The sequence below is a fragment of the Suncus etruscus genome, chromosome 15 (assembly GCF_024139225.1).
Source record: "Suncus etruscus isolate mSunEtr1 chromosome 15, mSunEtr1.pri.cur, whole genome shotgun sequence".
Lineage (NCBI taxonomy): Eukaryota > Metazoa > Chordata > Mammalia > Eulipotyphla > Soricidae > Suncus > Suncus etruscus.
The window spans coordinates 15,587,499-15,599,731 of record NC_064862.1 but is presented as its reverse complement, the minus strand read 5'-3'; the positions used below and the strand labels follow the sequence as shown (position 1 = coordinate 15,599,731).

At 35.0% G+C, this 12,233-nt stretch overlaps 1 protein-coding gene across 1 annotated transcript in view; it reads right to left on the bottom strand.

Annotated features, from left to right (window-relative positions):
- GRM1 (glutamate metabotropic receptor 1) overlaps positions 1-12,233 on the bottom strand; it is a 504,561-nt gene that overhangs the window by 168,846 nt on the left and 323,482 nt on the right. Inside the window, exon 4 of the mRNA XM_049789321.1 lies at positions 348-583. Coding sequence (XP_049645278.1) covers positions 348-583 — 236 coding nt within the window. The remainder of the gene's footprint in view (positions 1-347; positions 584-12,233) is intronic.

Here is a 12,233-nt window from a genome sequence, read left to right as displayed (position 1 = left end):
ACAGTGCTACTTCACATTTGTGGTTAACATCTCTAAACTATGCAATAGTAACAACATCTCTTTCCTTTAACTTGAAGACCATATACCTGTACTCTCTGTTTTATTTTCCTTTACATACATTACTTTTTCATCAGATAAAAATAATTTTTTTCTAGAAAATATAAACATAAATTTTCTGTGGGTGAGAAAGAAAGGAAAGAGGAGAGTAGACACTATATTCTAGTTATCTTAGAAATTAAGAAGAAATATAGTCATTGAATCTCTATTTTTTTTTACCACAACAAGTTTACAGTGGGGTCAGAGTATAACAAACCTCAGAGTCATTTTTTTTTGTGAAAATGAGTTACCTGTGCAGATTTTTTTAAAATTGGGATTTTCCAGACTGTGTCCAGGTAGACGGCACTGGAACCGATGTTGCCAGAACTCAGGGAACCAGGGATTCCTCTTATTAGTTTCTAGTCTCAGTTTCAGGAAATAGTCGTCAAATGACCTGACTTCTGGAGATTGTAGTTTTATGGTGATTCCCCCGTTGGCTTCCACTTCATAACCTTCAATGACTTCATCTCTGTCTGCCCATCCATCACTGAAAAATTCAGGGATCAGGTGGAAAGAGAAAAAAAAAGAGTCTCATAAATAAAGGTTAACAGTTAAATGAAGCAGTGCAATAAGTCTGAGAAATCATTTTGTTTGTTTGTTTGCTTGCTTTTGGGCCAATCTGGTGATGCTCAGGGGTTACTCCTGGCTATGCACTCAGAAATCACTCCTGGTTTGGGGGACCATATGGGACATGGGAGATCGAATTGAGGTCCTTCCTGAATCATCCGTGTGCATTATTACTCCAGCCGAAATCCATTATTTTTAATCAATCACTTATACTTTGTAGTGAGGAGTAGAAAATTGCAAAATCATAATATTCTGTTTCTTTTTCACAGTAGCAAAAGTGAGAATGAGGTTAATGGTGGTGACCAATAAAACTAGCTCTTGAGCATATTTTCATCAGCAACCTCTGTGGTACTTTTACTGAGTAACATCTGTTACTAGTGGTAGCTCAGGTGGTTTTGATCCAAGCAGTCTGATTCCTAAGTGCAGTAATTTTTACAAGCAAATCACAAAACCATTGATCTCTAGTCAAACTGGCAAGTGCAAAATCCTGGCTCTATAGAGTAGGATCTCAGCAAGGTTTCAGGGTTGTAATCAAGGCTATTCTATATGAAATGCTACCTGCTGTGGAAATTGAGGAGTTAGATCAGAAACATGCCAACCTCACAACTGGCTTCTGGATATTATTTTAACTTGCACTTCTTAGAAATGATTCAATGCTTCCCCCTTCAAGCAATTTCAAAATAATGAATTTAAAATAAAACTATCTAACTCCTAAAATTAAAAATATAATTCTCCTGTTCATTAAAAGTTAGTTGATTAAAAAATAATAGTCACCTTCTATAACATTCACATCTACTGCTAGTGATGATTTGAATTAAGTGTAAGTTTACATAGGATCCAGGCCATGCCTGATGTGAGTGGTTGTGTTCATTCCCTAATTGGGTGTCAAAAAATTGTACAAAAGTTAAATAGAAAAAGTTTAAAAATCTTATTCAAGATTATTACAATAGGTGAGAGACATTGATTTCAATTCTTCTAGAAAAGAAATATGTGAAAACAAAAATCTGGGTGAGCTGGATGGCTTTAATAATAAGATTATTACCCACTTCTATTTATTAATTATCGAGGTTAGATTCTACCCCAGTGGATGGTTTCCACCATGGAGTCCACTTCTTTGTGTGAAGTTTTTGTATAATACTGCAGAGAAGTGTGTCTCATTCTCATTTGAATCTGAGTAGAGCAAAGTAGTTTGAGTATAATGGATTCTAGGAAGGAAGGAAGGAAGAAGGAAGGAAGGAAGGAAGGAAGGAAGGAAGGAAGGAAGGAAGGAAGGAAGGAAGGAAGGAAGGAAGGAAGAAGGAAGGAAGGAAGGAAGGAGAGGGAGGGAGGGAGGAGGGAGGGAGAGGGAGGAAGGAAGGAGAAGGAAGGAAGGAAGGAAGGAAGGAAGGAAGGAAGGAAGGAGGGAGAGAGGAGGAGGAGGAGAGGGAGGGAGAGGAAGGAAAAAGGAAGGAAGGAAGAAGGAAGGAAGGAAGGAAGGAAGGAAGGAAGGAAGGAAGGAAGGAAGGAAGGAAAGGAGAGGAGAGAAAGGGAGGGAGGAAGGAAGGAAGGAGAGGGAGGAAGGGGATGGATTCCACTATGATAGTTTGCTTCTACTCTTGGTAATTACATAACAAAGTGATAGCCTCAAAGTTTCTGCGAAATAAATTTCTGTATTGTAAAGCTAGCAAGATTTCCATCTCAGCATCAGAGAATTTTAGTGGAAATTTTTTCCTTTTAGTAAGTAAATGTTCAGATAAAAAAGGTAGTCAAACTTAGAAGTAAACATGTGCTGATTTTAGTCAAGCGATAATGTCTTGGTCAAGAGATAAGATTTGTTTCTTGACTCACATAGTGGAGTTCTCCAGTTTCTGGAACATAGTAAATACATAGTCTATACTGTTTGCTTTTCACAGAGCAAAGAACTGGGTTACATATATCTAACTGCATATATAACTGACCATCTCTCACCACTTATATGCTGGAGTCAATTGAATAAATAGAATTCTGAACTTATCTGAAATCTTCCGAATCTTTCCACTGTATCACTTAGTTGCTGCATGGACTGGAAAGGAAATAGCTTTCCAGCTCAGAGAGATCCAGAGTATTCAAATCTGCCTGAAAGTTCAAATTTAGGAATGATGTCTGCTGTTCAACCTGGTGGTGTTAGGGTCAACTGAGGTGATTATAGTTTTCCAAAGACTATGTAGATCTGGTTTTGAACCTTGACTGTTGAGCTATGACAGCCATGAATTATATTTTCAAGAGATCAAGGGTTGTAGAGAGTGTAGGTGACTCAATATAACCACAACTAACTATGTCACAGGAGATGTGTTCATTCTTTTATTCATTTTTCTTTTTCTTGCTTTCCTCCCTCATTTTCTCCTGTCCTTCCCTCTTTCTCAATTTCCTTCCTTCCCTTTCCTTTCTCCCTATCTTTTATCATCTAACATTCATCCCTCATTCTTCACTTCCTTCCTTCTTCCTTCCTCTTTCCTTCACTCTTTCCTTTCTTACTGTCTTCTCTCCTTCCTTCCCTCCTTCCCTCCCCCCTTCCTTCCTTCCTTCCTTCTTTCCTTCCTTCCTTCCTTTTCCTTCCCTTCTAGAATCCATTATACTCAAACTACTTTGCTCTACTAGAATTCAAATGAGAATGAGTCACACTTCTCTGCAGTATTATAGAAAAACTTCATGGAGACAAAGAAGTGAACACAGTGACCGAACTTCAAGATCAAGGACTCAAAGTCTAACTTAGTCTGGGTTTTATCTATGAATGTTTGGGGCAGGAAATAAATGGAATTTGGAAATATTTCCTAAAAGAATGCTATCTGAGCTGAAACCCAAAAGAAAAGTGGACATTAGTTAGATGAAAAGAGGAAGAGAGACTATGGATTATTTTTGTATACATTACCTGTTATGGTTCATTCAAAGAATTTAAAAGAGAATGATTTTTGTTAGAATATCAAAGATATGTTTGGCAGGATATTGGGATGGGAGGATAAATCCTAGAAACTGTTCACCTAAGGGCCATAGAAAATTTTTACAGCATTGCAAATAATATGGTCATCCAGCTTCTTTTTCTCATACTAAATGACCTCAATAATTTCTGGCAGGTCCTCTGCACACTGTCACTAAATATAATCTAAATAACTAAATAAACTAAAGCTAATCATACTTATTTTTTAAATGACTCATTTACCATTCTATATTCTTAGTCTACTTATAAATACATGAACTAACTAGTTTAATTATTTAGATTTATTCATATTTACATCTTAACTACATCGACAGCAATTTGGAGACCTAAGATATAGTTCATGTCATGTTGGAAGAAAGATAAAAATAAAACCTGTTAGGCTTTCAAGAAATGAAATGAGTATGTAGTAAAAATTAGAATGGCTTATACTCTACAGACAAAAATTATTTCTGATATAAAGTTTAGACTGAAGATGTATTTCTCCTCAAGGTTAAATATTATGTGACTTGAGTGTGTGTATATAAATGTGTGTGCATAATCTGAACAAAAATTGCTATTTTAACATCATATGAAAGGAGTCTATTGTAATGCATATTTGTGATTCTTTTCCTAAAAAGTAATATTCCATTTATAAAAGCAAATGCCAGGTGTCAGTGCTAAAAGCAATTGTGACCTCCTGCCCTTTCCCCAGCAATACATAGTAAGAATAAATCTTTTTTTTTCCTGTGAAGATAAAGAACTTAAAATTATAGTCTAGTTGGTAGCAGTAAATGGTAAATACCACTCTTCAAAGCCTTTCCCCCTCCATGAAAATGACCACTTTCTAGAGACTAGGGCTGATGGTATTTAAAAGAGGTATAAAAATCAAGAGTCTGATTGATAAAATAGATAAGATCATCTAGTGAATATCTCTTTAAGTGTTCACTGAAAAAATTTAGTATGAGAACTTAAATCTATCCAGATATAGTTATAAGGAGATGCTCTGTTAAAATTTTCCCTGGCCCACACTCAAATCCATAAAGCAACTCTTGTTTTTTATACATTTGTCAACATTTGTCAATTCTGTTTACAAAGAATGTTAAAGAACGTTTTCTCTTTAGTTGCATTTGAATTGTTTCTGGGATTATCTTTAATACTTTTTCTGGGAAGCAAAGGTTGGAACAAACCAGGAGCTTCCCAGAGAGCTGGTATTGGTGTTTTGTTTGGTGTCATTATTGTTGTTATTGAGAGTGGTGGTGCTACAGGTAATAGTAGTATTGGAGATGGTGTTGGCTAGCGAAAGATGAGAATTAGGCACCTGTTCAGCCCCTCATGGCCAGAAGTTAGTCGTGCTGTGCTGGATGCTCACCAGCCTCAGATAGTATTGGACTCTAAGAAAGTCCATCAAGGCCACTAGTAGCTTCTGCTGCTCCATCTGTCTCCTAGTGACAAATTCCCTTTTATATTCAGGAATCGGATATTATAATTTTTATATGGTGCATGGCTAGGTCAGTTTCCAGAAAGCCATGTTTATATATTGCTCAATGATATGAATCAGTTTTTTTCTATTTCTTCTCCACAAGGCTCTTCCTTCAATTTGCATAAACTCATTGTTGCGTTTCCCATAAAATTTCACAATCTAAACTTGTATAATAATATTACCACAATAAATATAATATTAAACTCTAAGGAAATATTACTTGTAGTTCATGCTCAAGAGTTGACAAGAGACACTTGAGTGTCACTTTTTGTTGCATCAGTCAAATAATTTAACAAGAAAATTGATAGCTAAAAAATCGTAAGTACAATAGTTTTCATTGAAAGCTCAGAAATACACAGAAAATCTATTTATATCCCATTTAAGGTAATTGCAGTTGAGGTGATAAAGCGATTTGATTTGTATTGACTTAAAATAATTGCATATGACATAAAATAAAACTACCAATACTTTTAACTTTATTTTTCAGATATTACCTATAAAACTAGGAAATGTAAAATAATCATACTATGTACTCAAAAATATATGTATGGAGCCTAAAGGTATTACAGCAGGGAAGGCACTTGCTTTCCATGTGGCAGAATTGGGTTCAATTTCCCTAGCATCCCATATGGTCCTCCTGAACCCTTCCAGGACTTATTCCTGAGTACAGAAGTAAGCCCTGAGCACTACCAAAAGTGTTCCAACCTCCCCCAACAAAACAAAACATACAAATTTTATTTATGTATACGTATATATGTGGATACATATATGCATAGATATGTATACATATGTTTTGTTTTGTTTTATTCATTTTGGACCATCTCACTGGTGCACAGGGTTAACTCACGGCTCTGTGAACAAGGAGATCACTTGTGGAAAATTCCAGGAGATTATATTCTGTGACAGAGCTCAAACTAGGCCTGATTTCAGGTATGACAAGCTCCTTTTTCCTGGAGTAACTCTGCAACTCCAATGATGTATAGAAAAAGAGTAAAATATTCAATAATTCATAAGACTAACCATGAATATAAAAATCAAAGAAATGTAAAATAATATAATATAAGTAATGTTGTCAATTGCAGGATTTTTTGTGATGGTTATGAGGATGTAGAGAAGGAATAAGAAAAATATCAAAGAGGACAATAAATGAAAGGAAATTTCAAGCTTCTGGAACTCCATGTTAAGATCAATATGAGATCATTTTTTTTACCTGCACTTTAGCTCCTCCCCAAACTTTAAATTTTTTATATCTGAGTATTTTGAGAGAAATGGTGGGAATTTATGGGCATGAGGGCCAGTGAAGTAAAGTGGTAGAGTATTCTAAGCAAAGAAGGCCTGGATCATTAGGATGATACAACCTGGGCATTGTGGGGATGGTGTTAGTTCTTAAAACCGTACAAAAAGTTAGTTCTTACAAGGTTCTTCATAGACTTGTCATCCTTAGCTACAATTTAGCTTGCGTAGGCTTGCATGCTAGGTTTCTGTTTGCTTACTTGAAGTTATAAAAGTAGAGTTGATCCTTTGGGTGAGGAGTAGTCAGAGGTTACCTGATTCTTGGTCATTGCAAATAAACTTTCTCTTCTACCCACCTTGGGCTGCAATACTGATTCCTTGAACTTTCTCTAACATTTTTTAATTATCTGCCTCCTAAAAAATACTGAGTCATCTCCATACCTAAAAGGAATGCCAGCAAAAGTGTATATTTTATTTTATTTTATTTTATTTTGGGGTTTTGGGTCACATCTGTGACACTCAGGGGTTACTCCCGGCAAACTGTTCAGAAATTGTTCCTGGTAGGCTCTGGGGACCATACAGGATGCCTGGGTTCAAACCACCATTAGCCCTGGATAGGTTGCATGCAAGACAAACCCCCTAACTCTGAGCTATCTCTCTGCACCCAAGATCTATATTTTTAATCACTGTAATGAACCATGAATGACAGTTTCTTTTCCCAAGAAAAAGGGTGAACCAGATAGGAGAATTATTATGAGCAAGTTCTAGTAATGCAAAGAGTTCTAATAATACGAAGTAATCCATTTTGTTGTCATTCGGCTAAGCTTGAGACAGTCTGAAATTGAAATTGGCTAATTATTCCAAGTTACTATTTATTCATCTATAAAGGGAGGACCAAATGATATCAATGGAATAGTGCCATAAGGATATTGATATACTTCATGTAAAATACAGTATAAATTAGCAAATGGCCACGTTTTGCTATTAATATCAATCAATGAATGAGTCATTCAATGTTTTTTGCATGACTGTGGGAAAGACTTCTCCATAAAAATGCAACTCATCCAATTAAAAATTATTACAATTTAAAGGGAGAAATAGATATGTAGAAGTATTTCTTTTTTTAGGGGAGGGGTTTGGGACCAGACTAGAGGTGATTCGATATTACCTCTGGCTCTGTGCTCAAGAAACACTCTTGACAGTGTTTGGGAGACCATATATGGTGCTGGGATTCAAACTAGGTTGGCTATATACAAGATAGCATCCTACCCATTGTACTATAGCTCTAACTTCTGAAGTCTTTAGTTTTATTGCTCAGAAATACTATTTTAAAATTATAAAATAATTTTGACATCAAATGTAGTTGGCAGTTGAAAAATTGTATGGAAGCATGTTCTAGTGGTGTAATTGCAATCAGAGAAAAACTTTCGGGAACTATTATAGAGGTAAAGTAGTCTTTGAGAAAATGTAACTAAATGCAAGACTTTCTTCATTGGAAATGTGACCTTGGAACTAAGTTTAGACAAGGGGCAGAAATTCCCAATGGACTATGATGAAAAGATATTGGTATTCTGGTATTAAGTGAGGAATGGTGACATACACTTTGAAAATGTCTTACATTCTGACCCCAAATATATACTTATAAAACATTATCAATGATACATTTTTAAAAAAAATTTGGAAAAGTCAGCTTAAATAAGCAATGCTTAGTGACATAGCAAGAATATTGAATTATATAAGACCCTTTGGGGCTCACATAGGCTCATTAGTACTAACATTTTTTCTGTAGTTTAAAGTACACTATGATGGAGCTACACATCAAAGAACCCTATAAACGGTATAAATGAGTATTTCCTTATTATTATTTTTCCACACAGCTAGTATTAATAATGTGAAATCACAACTTGCATAGCTATTAGAGGAGAAATGTTCAATGTTTCATATATATAACAAAACTTTCATGAATCATCAGGAAATAGGTTTGGTCAAACATATAAACATAAAAATAGAAAAGTCTAAATTGCTCATTTGAAAATCTTTGAAATAGTGAATAGTGTGTATATTTCCCATATAGACTGGCACACATCACAAAGAACAAGAACAATCAGTGCTGTCAGGGATGTGAGAAGAAAGGAACTCTGATTCACTGCTGGTGGGAATGCATCTAGTCCAGCCCTTAAGGAAAACAAAATGGAGATTCCTCAAAATACTGGAAATTGAGCTCCCATTTGATCCAGATATACCACTTCTAGGGATATACCCTAGGAACTCAAAAACGTGATACAAAAATCCCTTCTTCACACCTACCTATATTCATTGCAGAGTTATTTACAATAGCCACACTCTGGAAACAACCAGGATGTTCTTCAATAGATGAATGGCTAAAGAAACTGTGGTACATATACAAAATGGAATATTATGCAGTTGTCAGGAGAGATAAAGTCATGAAAATTTCCTATACATGAATGTACATGGAATCTATTATGCTGAGTGAAATAAGTCAGAGGGAGAGACACACAGAATAGTCTCACTCAACTATGGATTTTAAGAAAAATAAAAGACATTGAAATAATTTCCAGAGATGAGGGCCAGAAAGACCAGCTCAAGATATGAATGAAGCTCACCACAAATAGCGGTGAATGCAATTAGAGAAATAACTACACTGAGAACTATCATAACAATGTCAGTGAGTGAGGGATCAAGAAAGCCTATCTCGAATACAGGCGGGGAGTGGGGAAGGGAAGAAATGGGGGCATTGGTGATGGGAAGGTTGCACTGGTGAAGAGGGTGTAATTTTTATTATTGAAACCCAACTACAATCATGTTTGTAATTGTGGTGTTTAAATAAAGATATTATTTTTAAAAAATAGTGTCTATATTTCCATAAAAATTTAAGAATTCTTTGTTTTCAAAACAGGAGTTGCAATCAATGAGCAAACCTATGTTAAAATATTGAAAAAAACATATATCTCACAGATTACTGTATCAAGATATTAAGTAAAATTAAGTGTTCAAAATTATTAGAGTGGTTAACACACTTGCACCCCATGCAACCAACTCTAGATCAGTTCCCAGCTCTGCATACAGTTGCCTTAGCACCACCAGGAGTGACCATTGAGCATTTTTGACATCAAGAGTTTTTTGGTCTGTGTGCGATGCTCAGTGGAAAATCCTGAAACCACTGAATGCAGCCCCCCAAAATTATAATAACTATCAAAAATAGAAATTGACTTTATTTTTATCATTATTATTTGCAAAGATTGTAAGGAAGACTATGAATTTACTTATCTCAATGAACCTAAGCTGCAATTTACTATATATAGATTAGTGCACTAAACAATAACAATTTGTGTTCCCTCACTTTTGGAGAATAGAAATGCAAATAAAGTTTTCAGCTTATTTGGTGTCAGTTTAGAGTTATCTTCCTATCTTGCAGACTATGTCTCAAATAACCTTTCCTAGGTGTATGCAACTAAGTAATTGCACAAGCACATGCAAGTACACACACACACACACACACACACACACACACACACAGAACTAGGCGCTGTATGAGGGAGAGGAAAAGAGAATTCTGATGTTTCATTTTACAAAGACACTATTCCTATTTGATCAGGATCTACCCCTTTTGGTTATTTAACATTATCTCCTAAAGTCTATCTACAGCTATAGTCCCATAGGAGATTAGAATTATAATATATACATTTTGAGAAATATAATTTAGGCCAATGAAAATATAATGTAGCAAAGTAAATACTCATATAATAAATTTAATAGTATATTATCTATTTTATCCAAAGATAATATTTTAGTTCAATTTAAAGTATCTTTAATTCAACCCAGATTAGGTCATTTATCTACCTAGTAAATTCTTTTAATATATTGTTGTTTATGTTGTTCAACATATATATTTATTTATCATAGGAATTCCAAGTCATCACTAACTTAATATTTTTGATTAGGAAACATCTGTTTCAAGTTAAATCTTAATTGTCTCTATGAAACACCTATGCACACACTTTCAATAATGTGTGATAATAAAATATACATAGGGACCAGAGCAATGGCGCAGTGCTAGGGCATTTGCCTTGTAAGCTGCTGACCCAGGTTGGGCCATGGTTCAATCCGCGACGTCCCATATGGTCACCCAAGTCAGGAGTGATTTCTGAGCTCATAGCCAGGAGTAACCCCTGAGCGTCACCAAGTGTGGCTCAAAAATAAAATAAAATAAAATATACATGTATATAGGTTCCAACTCAGAAGTCATTATAGGTGCTTGTTATGATAAATAAAGTTATGAGTATCAAGACTATTTTGTTGTTAAAGCTTCAGTGGCTTTGCTCCTTAGTGCAAAATTTGATATAGCTATGCCACCATTTTTGGTTCTTTGTCATAAAATGTTGTCTGTTTTATTGATGTTAAGCCTTATTTTTTTCAAGTCCCTAAGCTATCTAAGTGAGAGTTTGCAGTCCTGGTTAATTGCTAAGAACTAACTGAAAAAAGGCAAGAGACTCATTACAAAAAAAAAGAATGCAACCAAGAGTCAGACTGTTTCTGATTAGGGCATAAATCATATTGACACACCTGTGCTTTTAATTTACAATACTTTTCACCTCCAAAGCTCTACAAACTGATTCCCAGAAGTGCCTTCCACCATCCCTGCTTTTTTCTCCTTAGATCTGCTCCAGTCACACCAGCTATCTGGTTGACCCTCAGTGAGCCACTGTCCACTGGCCTCAGGATCTTTGCACTGCTGGGAATGCTTGAAAAGCCTCACAACTTCCTTCATATCACAGTAGCATAGTGCTTTTTCCCTAAAATTACATCTCTTCTCTGTATTCCTTTTCTCTACATCATCTTTCTCTTTAAACATAGTACAATCTGGCACATTATGCCAATATTTACTTTCTATGTCTTTCCATAAAGTGTGTCACATAACAGATAAGGTTTTTTTTTGCTAATTTATATAACCCCAGCATTCATAACAGTTCTTGGTTTTTAATAGGCACTTATTATAAATTTGTTTAATAAATTAGTGTATAAAAGATTGTATGATGGTCCAGAGAAATAGTACAGCAGATATGGCACTTGCTCTGTATTCCGTTGACTAGGGTTTAATTCCTGTTACCCGGAGCCCACCACGAATGATTCCTGAGAGCACAGTCAAAAATAAGCTTTTAGAATAGGTAGGTATGGTCCAAAAACAAAAATAAAGCAATTTGTATCCAATAATTATACAACTTGTAATGTTGTAATGTGTACTATCTGGCAAGGTCCATTTTAGTACCACATTTTCCCAACTCTGCACTCAGTAATTTCACATTGATATGCTTAAAACTAAACCATAATGGCAATAATAATTTTCTTGATTATTCCAAATAACATAACAATGATTTTTTATTTTGCGTGGCTTATAAAAGCAGAAATTAATTTTCTCATAGTTCTGAAGACTAGAAGTTTGAAGTCAGAGTTGCATTGAGTCACCATTTCCCTGAGAACGATTATAATCTTTCATTCCTCATCTGAACTTCGTGGAGGAGCCATAAATTCATAACACTTTTTAAATTTATGTTATGCCACTTCAATTTCTTTTTTTTGGTAGCATCTCTGTCTGGTTTAGGTATCAAGTTGATGTTGGCTTCATAAAAGCTATTTGGAAATGTTTTTGTTTTTTTCGATTTCATGGCCACTTCAATTTTTACCTCTGTTCCTATTCTTGTTTATATATCTGTGCTTCTGTGAATCTTCTTCCTGCTAGGGACATCGCTTTTATTGGGTTAAATATTCAGTAGATCTTCATATTAATATTGTTCCTAAACAATTTCATTCCTAAATAAATGTCTATTCTGAGATGTCAGGGATGAGAAATTTCACATATCTTTTTAGAGAACATAATTTGACTCATAACAGTGAAAGAACATTACA